Genomic DNA, 21,370 nt, shown 5'->3' with positions numbered 1-21,370 from the left:
TATTTGTTTACTACTGCCTTGGGTCCTTCGGGGGTCCTTGCTAGGCCTATATAACAATAGGTGGCCAACATGTGCCTGATGAAAAATTAAGCTTAACTCATTGAGTGCCAATGACGACAATCGTCGTCAATTGCTTTAGTGACGTAGAGTGCCAATGACGACGATTGTCGTCAATTGCGTTTTTTGACGGTGGGACGTGGATCAAAGCCTAATATATCTCCTGTAAAATTTTGGGGCATGTTGAATGTGTATAACCTATTTTACCGACCCATTAGGTGGCGACAGTGCTCTCCAGATTAGAGGAAGGTCCGGAAAACAGCAGGAAAAACCCCCGTGATCAAAGAGAAACCGCTCATGCTGCAGCCAGAGCCACATAGATGGCTCTGACTGCAGCTGATGTTGGCTGCGAACAGCAGTCAATCCGCGCACACAACTGAGCCCCTCTGCCTCTGTCTGTCTGTCTGCATAGTTTCTTCACACGATTAGCCGCCAGAAAGGCAGCACCCGACGCCGAAGGGCCAAACCCTTCCCTGCAGTCCGGTTTGGCATTTCCGTGTCGCGCTGGGAGCCGGCGCAAAAAAACGGAGCGCTCCGAAAATAGACTGGGTGCGTGTTAGGCTGTGTGTTAGTGTGGGGAGGAGTTTGCAGCTGAGGGGGGAGAGGGGGGTGGGGCACGCAGGCACCACACAACTACACCACGTCACTACATCAGAAAATATTATCTTCAGACTCAGTGAATGTGCTTGAAATGCTGCATTTCACAAAAGGCGGAATAACTCAGCTTCTAATTTGAAAAGTGTCTTTTTGCTCAAAACAGCCTATCTTCTCCGGCTCATAACTAAAGAACGGAAAATGGGATCAATAAACTTTTTTTTGCAGATGATAGAAGAGAGTCTCATCGTTCTTTGTGCGTGTTCGGTGTTTACATAGTAATATCACACAATATTCTGTGGGCCTCGAAAAATCACTGAAAACGCTCTGAAACTCTGGCACTGGGAGCGTCCGTTCTCCAAAAGTGGCTGGCACTCAATGAGTTAAAATACGTTCATAGACTAGATAACGTAATTAATATTAATGTTCCTCATTAATGATACATCATTTCACCTGCCCGCAACCCATCCGCAATTAATCAGAATGTTTATTTTTATGATCCGCCCCGCGGTCAGCATGGTTATAACTGCAGCCCGCGCATCTCTAATACAGTATATATATATATATATATATATATATATAGATATATATATATATATATATAGATATCTCTCTATCTCAAAAGGCGGCCGGGGGGCCTAAATTACAGTCTACCGACTTCTCCAGGGACCACTAACACCACTGGTTGTTGTTGTTTTTGCTGCACTTTCATTGTTTTAGTGTCAAGTTTATCATGCTAAATGTATCCTTGTATGGAATGTGGTGAAGCGTTATTGCACCCTGTGGAGTCTTATTTTCCTGTCTGCACCGCGGGGGGAGGGGCAGGGGTCCAGACAGTGCTGTATTTAGCTCCCTGAGTGTTGCCCATGGAGCAGCTGTTGTGATGTTTTCTCAGCTGTGGTCCATTCTCTCTCCCTCTCCGTCTCTTTTGACCTCTCACTCTATCTCTGAACACACAGCTGAGCAACAAGTGCCTGCAGGATTTGATACATAACATGATATAATAACATACTGTAATGGTATAATAGACAAATGGTACACAGGTATTGAGTAATAAGGGAAATTATATGCCAAATGATCTAGCATGAAACCTACTGAAGGTAGTACAAATATTCCTTTTTTAATCCAATTATTGATAGTCGCTTCTTGTTCTTCTGTCCCTCTTCTGCTCACGTGTTTCAGTGACCTGGAACCTCTGCCTGCAGAGAGACACCCCTCCCAGCAGAATGCAGAGCAGCGTCTGAGGGACCCAGGGGCCAACGACAGCGGCAGCATGGCCCCTCGCAGCACCGAGGGCTCCTTCTCTGAGGACGTCTTCACCGAGTCAGAGCTTTCCCCCATCCGGGAGGAAGAGCAGGCATCTAATGAGGATCTGCGCCTGGACAAGTCTTCCGGCGCCTCCACGGAGTCCGTGCAAACCATTACCCAGGTGGAGGCTGCCAGCGCTGCCCCCCAGGCGCAAGGCAGCGCCATCCCTGAGGCCCAAGGAAACGCCGCCGCCCCCCAGGCCCCAGGCAGCGCCCGGGGGTCAGTCAGCCAGCCGGAGGCGCCTGGCGCAGCAAAGGCCTCGGCCACATCAGAGGACAATCCACCAAATACTGCCACAGAAAAGGAGAGCCAGTCCCCCATGGGATCTAAGCAGCACAGTGTAGAGAGGCCACCAAGCACACCCACTACCACCACCACCACCAGCAGCACCACTAGCCAGGCCCAGGGTCCCAGCAGCAGCACCTCTCGCCCGGGGTCCCAAAGCTCAGCAACCCTCGGTGCCACTGACCCCGCCTCCATCTCAGCCAGCCCACAGGGGGACGCCTACCAGGGGACAGAGGGCTCCAAAATGGACACTATGCAACAAGCCAAGGAAGAAAAGGAGAATGTAGAGCAGACACAAAAGGACAGCACACAGAACACTGCAGAGGGTAAGCACTCTCTCACTCAGTTAGTCTTTATCAACCCAGAGGTGCAATCAAGTACATGCAACAAGACAGTTATTTACATACTGTACTTACATTTTAATACTCGGGCAGAGATGTTGTTTCTTTCAAAAAGACCTTGAGAATTGAGGGACCTCAAAGGGGATGAATCTGTCCCCATGTGGCCTTCTGCATCTCCATCGCATACGTCTATATTCTTCTGAAGACTCCCAGTATCAAAGTAAAGTTTGGCCTCTCTGACTGCTTCAGAATCCATTCTCTCATGTTAGTTACTGATAACCTTTACGTTGCCACGCTGTTTTGGTGCTGCTAGTAATTGGAATAAAAAGAGGAACGGAAATCGCAGACTCACTGTTATCACCTTGGCGGAGCAAAGCGGGCTTTATGGGGCTTTATACAACTTTTTGATGTGCAGCTCTGGTAGTCTGAGCCCCACACTCTCCACTAAGCCTCTCAAACACCACAATGCCACAAACACACCTAGTGCCCAAAGGGGAAACACTGATGATGATTAAAGCTAACATTAAAAGCCCTTCGGAGAAAGCATTCCGAAAGCTTTTTTTTTACTATTTATATTTTACGTCCTTTTCTGTTTTTGGTTTTATGTCCTTTTAGAGAAATACTGACTTCCATAAACCTTAAAATTAAGTCAAATTCATTTGTGTCCCCTGCTGCATTTAAAGTCAATTGCTGTCTGTTGAGAGAGAGAGAGACCGAGACAGTGGGAGAGAGAGACTGAGACAGTGGGAGGGAGAGACAGACAGAGTGGGAGAGAGAGACTGAGACAGTGAGAGAGAGAGAGAGAGAGAGAGAGGGACTGAGACAGTGAGAGAGAGAGAGACTGAGACAGTGAGAGACAGAGAGACCGAGACAGTGGGAGAGAGAGACTGAGACAGTGGGAGGGAGAGACAGACAGAGTGGGAGAGAGAGAGAGACTGAGACAGTGAGAGAGAGAGGGACTGAGACAGTGAGAGAGAGAGAGACCGAGACAGTGGGAGGGAGAGAGAGATTGAGACAGTGAGAGAGAGAGAGAGAGAGAGGGACTGAGACAGTGGGAGGGAGAGACAGACAGAGAGAGTGAGAGAGAGACTGAGACAGTGAGAGAGAGAGAGAGAGGGACTGAGACAGTGGGAGGGAGAGACAGACAGAGAGAGTGAGACTGAGACAGTGAGAGAGAGAGAGAGAGAGGGAGAGACCGAGACAGTGGGAGAGAGATTTGTCATTTTCTCTGACAATGATTGTCCTCCAGAGAGCTGGGCTGGAATAAGGGTTCTCGTCCGTGGGTTTCTCAGCAGGGCTGCCCTCTATTCTCTGCATATTAGCACGGCCCACACAAGCAACAGCAGCAACTGCAAAAACAAGCTACGTTACAGAATTCATGCCTTTTGAACATTTAGTTTGTCCCACTGAGCTGTGTGGTCCAAGTAGATTACTTTATTTTTGCCTGATATCATTGCCAGTTATGCGGTGTTGCCCAACCAGGCGCTCACAATATGCCCTGGTGTTACTACTATATGGCACTGGCACAGAGATCTCTTTCAGCTTCCAGTGGAAATGAACTTTTTAAAGGTCATTGATAATATACCGTGGGCAGATGACGACCAATGATGGTGTGCTACTCCATTTATTTCTGTCATTTGCTGTTTCTGGCCCAAAATGACTAATGCAAGTAGCTGAAGGTAGCCAGTAAGCAGAGGGAAGAAAACTAGGTCACTTAAATAAAAGCAAGCATTAGGATTGTAAGATGTATTTTGTTGTCATTTCTCAGATGAGATAAACATTTCAGACAATCTGGTTAAACTACATAGTTTCACAACAAATCTACTGTTGGTCCTGAATAGAACTATTATTTATACTGCAGCTAGCTTTACTGTATGCTTCTGTGACCATGTGATGGGGTTCCTCTTCCAGGTACAGGGTCTGTGGAGAGGCGGAAGCACCGGACTCACAAGTTCCTATGTCTGCGGGTGGGGAATCCCATGAAGAAGACGTTTGTTTCCAACGCCAGCGCCTCCATGCAGCAGTATGCCCAGCGGGGCAAGAAGCACGAGTACTGGTTCGCTGTGCCGCAGGAGAGGTCAGCATTACCCCAAGTCATATCTGTTGGTTTTTGAAAACCTAAATAATAACATTTTAAAATGTCCATGTGGAACACCTCTAAAATAAAACCAAAAAATAAATGGAAAGCAAAGTATATGAAGCACACCTCAAGCCTTTTTGCAGCCTTTGTAAAGGTGGGCAATTAGTCCACCTAAAGCGCCCGGCAAGGTTCTGCGCAGCCTCGACTTGGAGCCTGCTGCCGACGAGCGGCGACAGCGAGACTGTGCATACTCGAACGTAACTCGTCCAAAACACGTCCAAAACGTTATCGTGTCGTTTACCAAGAACTTGCAATCATGTTGGTGGGGGGACATTTTATTGTCCCTCCATTTCAAAACTCATTCCGGTGAGCCTGCAGAAGGCTTTGCTAGATGAGGGACAAGCACTGTTAAATGAGGAAATGGCATTTCCTCATTCCTCACAACAAAGAGTTGATGCCGCGGAGTTACATTTTGGAGGAGCTGCACGCCCCCTCCGCCGAGCTGCGCCGATAGGACGCCCAGCTGCGGCGACCCCCTCGGCGCAGTCAGCGCTGTCGATTTCGCTCAAGCATAATTTGCGCTTTAAGTGTCGTTTGTCTTGTCAGCCTACAATGTAGCACGATGCAGGAAAGCAGTGACAAAGCATGCAGGGATTTGATGCCATGCAGTCCTTTTCATATTTGAAACCAATCAAATATGCAGTCATTGTTACTAATGTAGGTATGACTCCCACTGCAGCTTCTGCCCATCTCCATGTGCTGTGTCTGCCAGACAGCAATATGATTTATTATTCATTCCCTCTGCAGGGTGGCACACACACACACACACACACACACACACACACACACACACACACACACACACACACACACACACACACACACACACACACACACACACACACACACACTTTGTTCCTGTGCTGGGCCACTCAGTTTTACCCACTGAGAAGTGCTTGAACTTTTCCTGCCTCTTACGGGAATTTGAAATGTGTTTTTAATCAGAAGTAAATCCGTAAATAGAAGTGGCTGGTTTATGGGTTTATCAAAGGTGCATTTCAACTTTGTGTAGATGATGTCAAGTTGCCAAGTCAGCAGTATTAGTAATTATCACTCTTTACATTGGTACAAGGCACATTATGAGGAAATATGTACTGCTGCGTAATTTGTTTATGTAGTGAATTAATCCCAATTGCACCAATACTGTGCACCAATACTCCGCCATTGGCTCCATTAACATTATTTAAGAGACAACGCTTCCCCGCCGTTGCTGTAATGGAACCTTGGAACGTCAATAGGTGTTTTCACCATCATGTGATAGATGGCTCATGGCTGTAATACTCACCTTGTGAAATACTACAGCACGTCTAAAGCTGTACACAAGCGACCACGATTGTCTAACAAAACCAGGAAGCAGAGAAAAGCAACAATCTCCCGTCAGAAAAGCTCCATAACACAGCTCCATGGCACGGCTCAAACGCTGGTCCATAACACAGCTCCATGGCACGGCTCAAACACTGGTCCATAACACAGCTCCATGGCACTGCTCAAACTCTGGTCCATAACACAGCTCCTTGGCACTGCTCAAACGCTGGTCCATAACACAGCTCCATGGCACGGCTCAAACACTGGTCCATAACACAGCTCCATGGCACGGCTCAAACACTGGTCCATAACACAGCTCCATGGCACGGCTCAAACACTGGTCCATAACACAGCTCCATGGCACTGCTCAAACTCTGGTCCATAACACAGCTCCTTGGCACTGCTCAAACGCTGGTCCATAACACAGCTCCATGGCACGGCTCAAACGCTGGTCCATAACACAGCTCCATGGCACTGCTCAAACGCTGGTCCATAACACAGCTCCATGGCACTGCTCAAACACTGGTCCATAACACAGCTCCATGGCACTGCTCAAACACTGGTCCATAACACAGCTCCATGGCACTGCTCAAACACTGGTCCATAACACAGCTCCATGGCACGGCTCAAACGCTGGTCCATAACACAGCTCCATGGCACTGCTCAAACGCTGGTCCATAACACAGCTCCATGGCACGGCTCAAACGCTGGTCCATAACACAGCTCCATGGCACTGCTCAAACACTGGTCCATAACACAGCTCCTTGGCACGGCTCAAACGTTGGTCCAGCAGCTTTTATCGAGATTTTATCGAGCCACGTGCTCCATTACAGCGGGCGGCAGCCTTTTCTTTTCACCACGCTGCAGCCGCTGACAACACGTCCACAAGTCACTTGTCCTCAGGAATTAGTAATCCAGTTCCTAAACTCTCACACCGTGTACATTTCAGCTGGTAGATTTGCTCCTGACCTCCATACACAACCAGTCGCCCCCCCGTGCAAAACGAACATGCGACCCGGCTGCCCTCTCACAAGAGCGGGGTGAATCTCTTCTTTCTCGCACCGGTGTTGCAGTAAAAGCTGTGCCCACGGGCGAGTTTGGCTGGAAGGGGAAACCAAATCATTATGGGGATCATAGTTGAGTGTCACCGGCCGGTATCCGCCATCAAAGACATTTATTCGGTTCAGGAGCGGTGAAGATGACTTATTGACTTCATTTACAAAAATGCATTTTTCTCAGCTTTTGAGGGAGAGATGTTTTCAGTGAGCACTACCTACATTCAAGTGTCAACAACTAAAGAACGGATTAAGGTAGAATCAAACTTTTCTTTTCTATGAAAGTAGGTGTTCCCTTCTTTCCTTTGAGATATTCGGTGTTTACATAGTCATAGAAGAAAATATTCTGTGGGTCTTGGAAGATTAGTGAAAATGATCAGAAACCCTGGCGGTGGCTGGTGGCTTTTCCTTTGAAACTCTGGTGGGGGAATGAGTTAATTTGATAAAAGCCACTTTTCTGAAAAAAACACTTAGTTTGACGCGGAAGGGCAATTGATTAGAAAAGGTCAAGTCATGTGTGTCACAACACAGTGGTGTTTCTGTCTCTATTGTCAGACCGGAAGAGAAAGGGACAGAAAAGAAGATCAATTAGAATAATCTGAGAAGTGGAGGGCACTCTGTCTCATGCCTTTTGGTCGTGCCCTTTACTGACCGGATTTTGGGCCAAAATATTTGATTGGTACTCTAAGGCCTACAAAATAACCCTTCAGCCGGAGGCAGAACTTGCCATCTTCGGCTGCTCGGAGTCCTCTCTGAACTTCCCTACAGCTGTGCAGCAGTCTCTGTCACAGGGGACAATTGTTGCCAAGAAACTCATTCTGCAGAAATGGAAGTCCCCCACTCCACCCTGTTTTCAGTTGTGGTTGGCGGACATGATCTCCATCATACGAATGGAGAGACTCAGGTTCTTGAGGACCAACTCACCTGGGAGATTTCAAACTATTTGGGACCCGTTTCTGGCCTACCTTGACGAGGTTAGGGGTGATGGGTGACTCGCCCGGCCGGTCTTCCTCCCTCGCGTGGGATCCCACTCATTTGTATATATGTACTGTATATATATTTGCAAGCATAATTTATGTATATTTACAAGCTGTAACTGGTGGTACTAGTGCAGGGGTGCCCACACTTTTTCAGCTTGGGAGCTACTTTTAAAATGACCAAGTCAAAGTGATCTACCAAACATATTTATTTATATATATATACACCGAGTATACAGTGGAAAACAGTGGAAAAACAGTGGAGAAACAGTGGAAAAACAGTGGAAAAACAGTGGAAAAACAGTGGAAACAGTGGAAAAACAGTAAAAAAAAAAAAAAAAATTTCTTCCCCTCAATGCCATGCGATCGACCACACTACCTTCGACGTATTGGGCACCCCTGTACTAGTGTATGTATGTTTTTTCTTTCTTTTCTTTTACTGTATCTGTGTTTGTTTTTGGTTTGTTTTTCTGTGTTCTAAAAAATCTAAATTGCTAAATAAAATATATTAAAAAAAAAAGAATAATCTGAGAAGTAAATCTGATCCATTTTGTGAGCAGCCATGAGCTGCACAAGGCCTCTTCTGTTTGCACATGTTGCCTTTGTATGTTCAATATCTCTAGCGTGTTCGCACACAACAGCAACACACATGGAGCTCTCTCAGACAAACCCGCATGTCCCATTTTGCTATCATGGTAAAACCAGTTCTTCTTGCATTGTTTATTATACAACTAGGGTTTCGGCCCGGCTTGCCTGCACACGCAGCTCGGCAGCTGCTTGGCCTCGCCTGCTCTACTGGCAGCGCACAATCGCCTGCTCTATTGGCATGCACAGCGCACAATTGCACAACTTTGCATCACTGATGACATCACAATGCCTATGACATCAAGATTCAAGATATTTATTGTCACTCCGTTGTACAAGTAGGCTACATTACAAGACATAGTGCAAGTACAGTAGGTACATACATACTGGTAGTCACAACAGTCATATTTATGTATGTAAATATGACAAACAGCAAATAAGGCAGTGTGTGGAAACGCTATAGAATAAATAATAAAATAGCACCACTTGTCGTTGGAAGGTGCAGTTAGGGCAATTTGTGCAGCAGCAATGCGCAAATGGCATTACCACGGATTCATTGCACTCACTCAAGGTGTGTGTGTGTGTTCTTGTTGAGTCTTGTGGCCTGAGGAAAGAAGCTATTCCTCAGTCTTGCAAAAGACATTGTAATTGCTACGGTTGTCAAAAGAATCCATAGTATTGATACAAGTATCGATATAAAAAATTTGAAACTGATACAATACTCATTTGCAACAGGTATCGATAGTGTTGATAAGTATCGCTAAAAATAAATAAATTGATACAATACTCATTTGCCACAGTATTGATACGAGCAGTGCTTTCTCTTAATGAAAAATCAAACATACGGTACTACAGATTTTAACCTCCCTATCATTGGTTTCTATCTGTTGCTTCAACAAGCTAAACATATTCTGATAGGCTGATGAGTAGAGCACGGGTAATCTGCTGGGTGTGCTGTGTTTCTAATGAGTTTTATCGGGCCTAGATTATGGAGAAGTGTGCATCTGTCCGTCCATCTGTCTTTGCTTATTTTTACGCCTCTTGATGTGTTGTCATTTCCCCCTCGTGGTATCGTAAATGGTATCAAGTATCGATATTTTCCTGGGTATTTGTATCAAAGTTAGAAATTCTAGTATTGTGACAACCTACAGCATTGTTGTTTTCATCCACGTGTTGCTTGCTTAGCTATAGCTCCTTCCACCTGGAGAGGTTTACAGCATATATATATATATTATATACGCAGCACTCTTGTGGATAATAGCCCGGGGGCATGGCAAATTCATCGCCCGCTGAAAGAGAGAGGACTCATGCGTGTTACTATTCCTTATTTTTAACTTCTCTTTCTCAGCACCTGAATCAGACAGAAGTGTGTGGGAGAGCTGATCATAAGCTGCTCAGGCTTACAGCCCAGTGCCAACCTACTCCTTGTCTTCAAACACTGCTACAGTATCTGTGGCTTGACCTAGATGGGAGGCGACCCGCATGATGTGTGTACGGAGTCCTGACAATACTGTTTGAATGGATCATATATTTATAACCATGATACTGAATCAGGCTCAACAGATTGACTCTGCCAGAGCTCCGCTGTGTCAAACAGTGATAGCCGTTAGAATTGTGTCTGTTTTATACAAACTGTGGTCATTATTTGTTTCTGACTTTTATGACCTTATTGGGTCTATACACATCCAACAAGTAAAGTGCGTAGCATCTGGTCCTACTTCAGTTATCATTATCATACAATTGTCATATCATATGCCATACTGTCTTATGATATGTCTTAAGCCCTTTACATAAATAACATGAAAAGGTTTTATTTTGCTGTATGGGTGGTCAGGAGGGAAGGGAGGGGGTGGGGCATAATTATAATGACGGACAACTATTGTATTGAAAAAGTCTCATCAGCATTACCACTAACTATACTTTTGAAACTGACTACTTTTTAAATTGACTCCTTACAACATTATATAGGCTAGTACAGTACAATGGTTCCCAACCCAAGGGTAACATGGAATTCCAATGGGGTCGCCTGGAGAAAAGGAATACACCACACACAATTTAAAACTATGGAAGAAGATTAGGGCCACATGTGAAAAAAATGAGTTCGGAGTTTAAGTCAGAATTCTCAGAATGAAGTTAGAATTCTGAAAATAGTCAGAATTCTGAAAAAAAGTCAGAATTCTATGTTTAATTAAAGTCAGAATTCTGAGAAGAAAGTCCGAATTTGGAGGGGGGAAAAGTCAGAATTCTGAGATTAACTCATTGAGTGCCAGCCACTTTTGGAGAACGGACGAAGTGCGAAGAGTGAACGAAGTGAGTGAACGAAGTGCCAGAGTTTCAGAGCGTTTTCAGTGATTTCTCGAGGCCCACAGAATATTGTGTAATATTACTATGTAAACACCGAACACGCACAAAGAACGATGAGACTCTCTTCTATCATCTGCAAAAAAAAGTTTATTGATACCATTTTCCGTTCTTTAGTTATGAGCCGGAGAAGATAGGCTGTTTTGAGCAAAAAGACAGGTTTCAAATTATAAGCTGAGATATTCAGCCTTTTGTGAAATGAAGCATTTCAAGCACATTCACTGACTCTAGCTAATATCTTCTGATGTAGTGACGTGGTGTAGTTGTGTGGTGCCTGCGTGCCCCACCCCCCTCTCCCCCCTCAGCTGCAAACTCCTCCCCACACTACACAGCCTACACGCACCCAGTCTATTTTCGGAGCGCTTCGTTTTTGTGCGCTGGGCGGCTCCCAGCGCGACAAGGAAATGCCAAGCCGGACTGCAGGGAAAGGTTTGGCCCTTCGGCGTCGGGTGCTGCCTTTCTGGCGGGTAATCGTGTGGAGAAACTATATGCAGACAGACAGACAGAGGCAGAGGAGCTCAGTTGTGTGCGCGGATTGACTGTGGTTCGCAGACAACGTCAGCTGCAGACAGAGCAATCTATATGGCTCTGGCTGCAGCATGCATCGGTGTCTCTTTGATCACGGCTTTTTCCTCCTGTTTTCCGGACCTTTCTGTAATCTGGAGAGCACTGTCGCCACCTAATGAGTCCGTAAAATAGGTTATACACCTTCAATAGCTCCCATATTTGTACAGGAGATGCCTGAGCCTTTGATCCACGTCCCACCGTCAAAAAACGCAATTGACGAACATACTCGTCCTTGGCACTCTACGTTACTAAACGAAATGACGAACATACTCGTCCATGGCACTCAATGAGTTAAAGAAAGAATTCTGAGAAAAGTCAACATTATGAGTTTAATGTCAGAATTCTGAGATTAAAGTCAGAATTCTGATTTTAATGTCAGAATTCTTAGTTTAAAGTCAGAATTCTGACATTATAGTCGAGCTGAAATGGTCTGTGATTATTTTTTTTCCAAGATTTGTTTTATTTTTCGTACAGTTGCTCATTCGTTGACAATATTACAGAAACATCTCTGCTTGAGCACACGCACATTGCGTAAAATAAAACAAGACAAACCAAACAAAATAACAAATAAATCCCAACCTCATCCCTCCCCCCACCCATCTCCCTCGTATGGATCTCTACATACATACATACATACATACATACATTCATACATACATACATACATACATACATATATACATACATACATACATACATACATACAAACATTTTCTAGCATTCACTAAAATTAGGTTTGGTCCAGGTAGAGATGCTAATTAGTTATGGTCACCTGTTCTTAGAGACGGTAGCATATCGATAAAGGGCCCCCAAATTTTCTGGAAGGTTGCAGGTTTCTTTCTTACATTATACAATATCTTCTCTGGAGTACAGTAAGACACAAGCTCGTTAATCCAGTGTCTCTGTGAAGGAGATACATGTGATTTCCAGTTGATCAGTATGCATTTTTTAACTGCAGTACTAGCAAGTAGGATAATGGTCTGTGATTCTTTATCGTGATGTATAGAGCATAGCAGGAATGAGTCCAGAAGTAGTGCTTGGGAGGTCTGTGGTTAGCAAAAGTTTATGGGAGCGCGAATTTGGATTCAGCGGGATAATCTTCACAAACGTGAATAACTTTTATGACTTTTGGAACGTAAATGCGTTTTTTAGAAAATGCTTCAAAGGGCATAAAAGTGATTAACGTTCGTGAAGATTATCCTGCTGGCTGGCTGGCGCAAGCCTCGGAGCAGAGGACCGGAAACTGGCTGCCTTTGAAGGGATAGCCATTTCCAAGCCGAAGAGGAGTGCTGGCTGCCCGCCTTGAAGCATCCGACGAGCGGCGGTAACGATATTCCTGGAATGCAAGTTAACGAGCCAGTTACATATCCTTTTGCATTCTACATTAAATTAAGACATTACCGTTCATTTTATTTTGTATGTTACATACGGTACTTATTGGCCAAATATATTAACATTTAAGGGCTAGAAAATTCTGCCCATGTAGGCACTAGGCAGCCATGTTGCCTGCTCAGAATTTTCTCCTCCTAGCCATGAAGATTGATTGACAGCTGTCATGTCATGATATGATTGGTTGAAATTGGGTAGAAATGTGATTGCACTACCTGATGTCAGCAAACTGTAGATATTGTTATGAATGAACTCTTGATGAATGAACTTTTGATGTGAAAAAAAGGGAAAAACTAAAGAAATTAGATTTTTTTTTGCATACATTGTTAAATACGTGCACTGTATAACAAGGGATGTGATCTAAAATAAAGTATTTTTTTCATTTCAGCTCGACTTTAAAATCAGAATGCTGAGATTACAGTTAAAATTCTGACTTTAATCCCAGAAGAGAATAACGTTAGAATTCTGAGATTAAAGTCAGAATTGATGTGCTGTGCTGATGTCACTCGAGCATGTCATCAGTGAGTGACGTCATCGATGATGAGCATCACCAGTGATTTAAAATCACAGTGAATTACAATCTTACTACGATATAATAGGGCGGCATTCTGCATCTGGGGTCCCTAGATTTTGTGATGTCAGTGTTTGGTCACAAGCAAAAAAGTTTGGGAACCCCTGTTGTATGTGATTCATATGTACAGTATATAATATTGTGGGGTGCCGGTGGCTGCTCCCAGGAGAATGAACTCTTTAAAACAAACTACAGTATACAGTATATGTTTTGGGATGACACTTCCTCATTTATAGATTTCCCTCCATGTCTCCCCCCAGATCGGACCACCTGTATGTGTTCTTCATCCAGTGGAGCCCAGACATGTACGGTGAGGGGGTGAGGGGGATTGGAAGAGAGCCCGGCTTTAGGGTTGTCAAGAAGTACGAGGAGTCGGAAACGGCCAAGGATGAGCCCATCACTGACATCAACGTGAAGGACTGGGAGGTAAGGTCTACTCTCTGCTCTCCCCTCCTCACTTCAAGTGCACTTGTGTTGTCTTGAGCCAGCTTCACAGACATGGATGAAGTTGAGCTCTGGTACTCTGGAGTCATCCATACCTGTGAAACTACAATCGTATGTTGCTTTTTTTCTGATGTGTTAATGTTTAGTGTTATTTAGTTGTCCACTGATTATTGTCACTTGATTTGCTTTCATAATGTCTGTATGCATAGTGAAACTGCAGATATTTTATTTATGTTTTATTCCATCAGAACTTTGTAGTTGGCAAGCTTCAGTTTTTGTATTCTACTTTTGTTTATTTCACCTTCATGTGTAATTGCATTCCTTGACTTTAAGGTCAAATTTTGTGTGAATTTCCTCCCACAATTATCGTGTAAGTTGTGTGACTATTTCCTTTGCTTGGAAATGCGCTATCCTCACTCAAGTTCCAACCAAAGTGTTTTGCATGTTTGTGGAATTTGTTTCCTCTTCTCAGTCAGTGTATTGTAGTGTCATCACATGCTGTTGTGCGAGTATCATTGTTCTTGGCCAAGCCATTGGTAAACTATTTTGCTGGATGGCTAACCAGGCTTCAAGCACAGTTATGAGTTGCTCAACGTGAACACAATGATAAACGCTCATTAACAAAACTGGTTTGTTTGCTGTCAATTCCCCAAACCCTATGCTGGCATTTCTATAGCACTAATGTGGGCACAATCTGTTCACTCTGTCAAAGTAGCTTCTCAAAGTATCTACATGGTAACTTTAGAGAATAGGGGCATACGCCTGTAGATTAGATAGGGATTGTCCAGCTAAATATGCCTTTGTTGACAAAGGCTTGAAGCCGAAACGTCCAATTTTTTCACTGCCCAATAAAAGGCTGTTTTTCAATTAGCCTACCGTGAGTGCCGGCTCTCCTTTTTCATTGTTATCCACTATCCAGGCACCCGGTCTGTTTTTCTTACAAGGAGTTGTGCGCTTTACCTCAATTCTAGCTAAATATGCAGTCATGCAAGTGCAGGGCAATGCACCATGCTTAGGGTGGATCATGGGATTTTGTCAAATAAGTTTGTTTACTAGCCGGTAGAGGGCTGAATAAAATGGATTTGTTGTATGAAGAAATTGATACGATGCAAGCAGTGGCCTGAATTTAAATTGTAATGTAAATGAATGATGTAGGAAACAAAGTGCACTGATTTGTTTGCCCTGGGACGTGAGGTCCAGCGGGGAGGACACATGATCCATTCCATTTGAATAAGTAAATACAGTAGCCTACATGTAGTACCCTGCTGCTTTGCTTTGACCCTTTGACCAAACATGCATTTTAAACAACACTTGGATGTTTTGCAGTGTAATAGTGAGGAGCTTTATCTGAAAATGTAACTGAGATGTTGGTTGGTTGGTATGGCTGTAAAAGCATTACAATCAAGCATTTTTCCCCAACCTTTGTCAGACTGTTATAATGCCTGTCAAATGAAGTGACCACTGTACAGTAAACATATACACTCACTCAAAATCAAAATGTGACCTCAGTGATTTCTTGGTGGTTGTTGGTGCCAGATGGGCTGGAATTGAGTATTTCTCAAACTGCTGCTGATCCCCTGGGATTTTCACGCGCAACAGTCTCTAGAGGTTCTACAAAATGGTGCAAGAAACATCCAGTGAGGGGGGGAATCCCACAACAGATATCAGACATAACGTTACAGAAGACAGATCACACAGTCCATAAAATAACATGGATAAACAATACATTCCAAGAATACATAAATTGCTCAGGTCAGGAACCAGCCAGAGCCAATACAACAGGAAAATAGTTAAAAAAAAAAATCGATACACGCAAGTTAATGGCAAAACATACAACAAGGATATACTGTGCAAGCTGGTACAGCAATACAAAGCCTAGTCCTCCACATAAAAAACAAGGCCAACACATAGGCTACAATATAAAGCACCAATGTCCACTCCCAATCCAAAGCACATTCACCTGCTGGTGACAAGATTTACAGCTGAAGGCACAGATGACTTCCTGGAACCTTCTGTGGAGCATCCTGGCCACTGCACGTACTCCCCATGCAGAGGATGAGTATGGTCTTAAACCTCCTGGTTCTATCCCTACATGACAATTTCTAGGAAATCAGTTAATCCTGTTCCCATCATCGACTGTAATGCCATTTCCCCAACATACCACAGCATAAAAAAGGACACTGGCCAATATGCTTTGATAGAAAACATTCAGAAGTTTCCTACTAACCTCAAATCATATAAGCTTCCTTAGGAAGAACAACTCTGAGATTAGTGTTCTCTTTCCAGTTCAAGTCCTTGTCGACATGAACACCCAGTTATCTGGCGGAAGGAACAATCTCAACCTGATTACCTTTAATGAGAAATAGAGTAGCCTTCTTGTTCTTTTTGTTGAGATAGGTCAGAGGAGAATGGCCAGCCGCCAGACTGGTTCAAGCTGACAGAAAGGTTACAGTAAACTCAGATAACCTACAACTGTGGTGAGCAGAAAAAGCATCTCAGAAAGCAACAGCGAATCTTGAGGCAGATGTCACTTTAGTTGACACTGAGCTGAATGCTACAGAAGAATAATGCATCACTGAGAGAAAAATTGCAGTTTTTCTGAATTAACAAGATCATTATTTCAGAATTATGAGAAACGTTTAAAATAAATAAATAATTTATATAAATAAATTAATAAATAAATTCTGTCCAGTTTTTCTGAATTAACAAGATAATCAAATAGATAATTATCTCGTTCATTCAGAATAACAGAGCAGACATTTCTGCAGTTTTTCTAAGTTAGTGAGACCATTAAAATATAATTAAGAAATAATTACACTATGTTAATTCAGAAAAACAAAACAAAAAATCAGCTAAAAAAAAAAAGTTTTTCTGATTTAACAATTTAACGAGATCATTAAGAGATAATTATCTTATTAATTCAGAAATTGCCTGGGTAATTTCTATCTTCTCTCGTTAATGCATTACGCTTCGGTAGAAAGGGTAGAACGCTGATACCTACCCACTTATATACTGTACCAATGCACACTGTAGAATGATACCTACTCAGTCATTAAAGATGTTCCTAATAATAAAGTGCTGGGTGAGTGTAGAAATGCACCGCATGGAAAGAGTGTTCCTGTATCTTTAAATTCCCCCTGTTATGGAACGGGATGATTGTTTTCCAGCCAATGGGCAGCCGACTTCCCTCCTGTCCCATCTGGTCCCATGTTGTCATTGGCTTTTGGCGATGTCACACAAATCATGCCGAGGGGAGAGGGAGACCCCGCTGATTTTCCTCCCCTTCCTCAGTCCTTCAAGCAGGCAGGCAGGCTGAGGCAGCCCAGCTAGATACAACTCCACACTGGGATTACTTCAAGGATGTGTAGTGCGACTTTCCAGCTTTAACCTCGCCCAGAAAGCAAGATATGTTTTCTAGGAGGGCGAAGGAGCAAGAGAAACAGCTGACCCCTAAGTATACCTATGTATGTGCTGACTACTTATCCATCTCCAACGTTGTGTGTTGTTCATAAGTAGTGTTGTTGTTGTTGTTGTTAGCGAGCTAAGCTAGCTCGCAAGCTAACTAGCCTGCTAGCCCTTTAGCCGGTCCGGTCTAGTTTGTTGGCTGATGCTGGCCTGGAACAAAGTGGCCAGTGTTTGTCACATATTTGGCATGTGAGACAGCTTGCATCTGTTGTCAGTCTCCCCACGTCATGCATCAGGATGACTGTGCTGTGGCTTCATAGGCTGTTACATAGGCTGAAAGTTTTAAGAGCTTGGAGGCAGTTGAGTTGACAGATAATCAAATGCCAGCTTTTGTGCTCATAACAGTACCTGGCATTTTCATAACTTACAGAGTAACTTATGTTGCTTGCATACCTTGTTAAAATAAAATACTGTTTACTAGCCGTCTCTATGACATGGAGTTTGATCAGGTTATGTTGCCAGCCAAATAATGACCCTTTTCAAGACATTGATATCCAGATCAAAATCATTGGATTCAGGTTGAAAAGACTCCTTTTGTAACACGTCCTAGATGGAAAGCTAACACGAGGCTAACGTTTGCAGGGGATAAATGTACTAAAGTGCCTTCTTCAGATGGAGGTGAAGTGAGGCACAGATGCATTTTTTATGAGGACTATAGTTTACCCTTTCTGCTGCATAATTGAGAGCTGTAAAGAGGCAGCTTGTTTCTAAAAAAGTTAGTTACACCATTACCAAGGTGAGAAAACATCAGCTGTGTGTGTGTGGAGCTATTACAAGATTATTATGATTGCCACACCTGAGCCTTGAGAATGTAATATTTCCTGTTGGAAGGCCTAAGGCTTGTTGTGTGTATCTGTGTACTTTTGTGTGTTTGCATCTTTACCTTGTGTATGGTGTTTTTAACACGTGCGCTGGAGAGAAGCTCTACAGAGACACTTTAAAGGGCTTTTCACACTACACTTAGCCGGGTTAAGTCAGTCTCTTAGCCTGGGGCTAAGAGAGCTGTTAGTCCAGGTCTAAGAAAGCTTTCACACTTGCACAATCCTGGCCCACTCCAAAGTGGAATAACCCCGACTTCAGCCCCGGCTAGCTGGTCCTGCTCTGGAGCCCCAGACTTTCAATCTAAACACAGGGCTAAAAGTTGCCGGTGTGAAACAGGGCTAAGTTAGCCTGGGGCTATCTTAGCCCTGGGCTAAGAGCATGTAGTGTGAAAAGCCCTGTGGATTATTACAGTATCCATGTTTAGCAGCAGGGCAGAAGCAGCAACTCTCTTGGTTGAGTATGTAACGTGGTGTGTTGGAACGTGGTCATGCTTACTACTAGGACATACGTTGGTTGTGTAGGTTGTAGTAGTATCGTGGAGTATTCCTCCTGACATGCAGGCAGTCGTATAGGTCATTAGATTTTTCAGGGTAAGCAGTGTTGCATCAAACAGACTTGGGCAAGGTCAGACTATGTGAGTGTTACTGAACAGCCCTTCCACTTTTACAATATTTTTTGGCTTTGTTTTGGCTGATTCCAATGATTTGTTCTTCAACTACAGTAAATGTTTTTCCTTGGTGTATAGGCTCTTAGAGAGCAGAGGTGTTACAGTATAGGGCAGGCTCTTAGAGAGCAGAGGTGTTACAGTATAGGGCAGGCTCTTAGAGAGCAGAGGTGTTACAGTATAGGGCAGGAGAGCAGAGGTGTTACATTATAGGGCTTGCTCTTAGAGAGCAGAGGTGTTACAGTATAGGGCAGGCTCTTAGAGAGCAGAGGTGTTACAGTATAAGGCAGGCTCTTAGAGAGCAGAGGTGTTACAGTATAGGGCAGGCTCTTAGAGAGCAGAGGTGTTACAGTATAGGGCAGGCTCTTAGAGAGCAGAGGTGTTACAGTATAGGGCAGGAGAGCAGAGGTGTTACATTATAGGGCTTGCTCTTAGAGAGCAGAGGTGTTACAGTATAGGGCAGGCTCTTAGAGAGCAGAGGTGTTACAGTATAGGGCAGGCTCTTAGAGAGCAGAGGTGTTACAGTATAGGGCAGGCTCTTAGAGAGCAGATGTGTTACAGTATAGGGCTTGCTCTTAGAGAGCAGAGGTGTTACAGTATAGGGCAGGCTCTTAGAGAGCAGAGGTGTTACAGTATAGGGCAGGCTCTTAGAGAGCAGATGTGTTACAGTATAGGGCAGGCTCTTAGAGAGCAGAGGTGTTACAGTATAGGGCAGGCTCTTAGAGAGCAGAGGTGTTACAGTATAGGGCAGGCTCTTAGAGAGCAGAGGTGTTACAGTATAGGGCAGGCTCTTAGAGAGCAGAGGTGTTACAGTATAGGGCAGGCTCTTAGAGAGCAGAGGTGTTACAGTATAGGGCAGGCTCTTAGAGAGCAGAGGTGTTACAGTATAGGGCAGGCTCTTAGAGAGCAGAGGTGTTACAGTATAGGGCAGGCTCTTAGAGAGCAGAGGTGTTACAGTATAGGGCAGGCTCTTAGAGAGCAGAGGTGTTACAGTATAGGGCAGGCTCTTAGAGAGCAGAGGTGTTACAGTATAGGGCAGGCTCTTAGAGAGCAGAGGTGTTACAGTATAGGGCAGGCTCTTAGAGAGCAGAGGTGTTACAGCAGGCATGTCCAAAAGTCCGGCCCGGGGGCCAGATGCGGCCCTTTGACCGATCTTAAGTGGCCCTCGGCTTGTCTCTCAAAATATACGTGACCCTCCACACAGTATTGGTTAATCAAGCAAGTTCATTTCACATTTTTTCCATTCACCTAATGATGACAGCACTATCACACAGTTTGTATAAGCACCAAGTAGGAACAACACATGCAGAACTAGTGTTTTCAGATCGTAAACAAAATCCTTAGAGTACAATTGTATTGCAGGTGATTATTTTTTTTATTTTTTTATAACCCATGTGATGCGAGAAGCAGCTGGCCCGGCCCCCTGGTAATTTCACATGATCTAATCTGGCCCCCATTCAAAAAGGTTTGTGCACCCCAGTTACAGTATATGTTCTTAGAGAGCAGAGGTGTTACAGGCAGTTAGGCACAACATCCAATAGTGGCAGGCAGTGTTAAACATATTACACAAACATGCAAAAGGCTTAGGCGTTCTCAAATAACCCCCCCCCCCCCCCCCCCCGTCTCTTTTGAGCAAAGTCATTTCTTGTTCAAATATTGGCCTCAATCCAATTCCTTTGTTGGCAGTGTAAAATATGGCATAGGTCTAGTCTCTACCCATAGACTAGCCTTTTCACAATGCCTGGGCTTTTATCCTGATTTTAGGCACTTTAAAGTCAAGTGTCACATTGATATCACTTTGCTCCTATTTCAAGTGCACTACTGAATGCACATGGTATTGCCTTCCGTCATTCTGCTGCTGCTCACCCATCTTTCCCCCCTGGCCAGCAACAGAAACAGCAGAGTTTTATGTTCCTCCTGTCCCTGTCTTTGTACTACCAGGTAGTGTCTCTGACTGAGTACCACCGTCGGATCGATGCACTAAACAGTGAAGATCTCCGCTCGCTCTGCAAACGACTCCAGGTGCCCTGACCAGCCATGCTGCCTCCGACAACAACATGGTCTCCCTTAGGCTCCATACTGTAGACTTCAGCAGATACTGCTGTTGCATCAAAACCTTAACGCTAGATGTTCTTTTTACTTAATGAAGTTGGCACGGTCCTTTTTAGGGGTTGAGTGGGTTTCTACTGGTCCCATGACACCTATTCAAGTTGGCATGGACCTTTTATGCGTTGAGGAGGTGTCATGACTGCAGGTCACATGATACCTATTCGAACCTCTTATAGGCTAAATCAAATAAAAGATCCTAGGCATCTGCCTGCATGTGCTTTTCATCAGGTCATTACAGAACAGTATAGTGTTTTGGAGTGATGAGGTTTTCACGTGACAGCAGCCTTATCTGTATTTGTCAGGCTGTGTTTCCTAGGCCCCCTATCATGAT

The 21,370-nt window shown here is 44.2% G+C and overlaps 1 protein-coding gene across 2 annotated transcripts in view; it reads left to right on the top strand.

Annotated features, from left to right (window-relative positions):
* The window catches only part of oxr1a (oxidation resistance 1a), a 108,463-nt gene that overhangs the window by 74,734 nt on the left and 12,359 nt on the right, over positions 1-21,370 (top strand). The window contains exons 7-10 of one of the 2 annotated variants that reach the window (XM_083641742.1): positions 1,834-2,570; positions 4,497-4,662; positions 13,796-13,961; positions 20,872-20,952. In XM_083641742.1, the coding sequence (XP_083497868.1) occupies positions 1,834-2,570; positions 4,497-4,662; positions 13,796-13,961; positions 20,872-20,952 (1,150 nt within the window). The remainder of the gene's footprint in view (positions 1-1,833; positions 2,571-4,496; positions 4,663-13,795; positions 13,962-20,871; positions 20,953-21,370) is intronic. The other variant, XM_083641743.1, reaches the window with a different exon arrangement.

This window comes from Poromitra crassiceps (genome assembly GCF_964638095.1).
Source record: "Poromitra crassiceps genome assembly, chromosome: 1".
NCBI classification, from domain to species: Eukaryota; Metazoa; Chordata; class Actinopteri; order Beryciformes; family Melamphaidae; genus Poromitra; species Poromitra crassiceps.
Note: the sequence above shows the minus strand (reverse complement) of the source record. Positions and strands in the feature narration are given on the sequence as shown.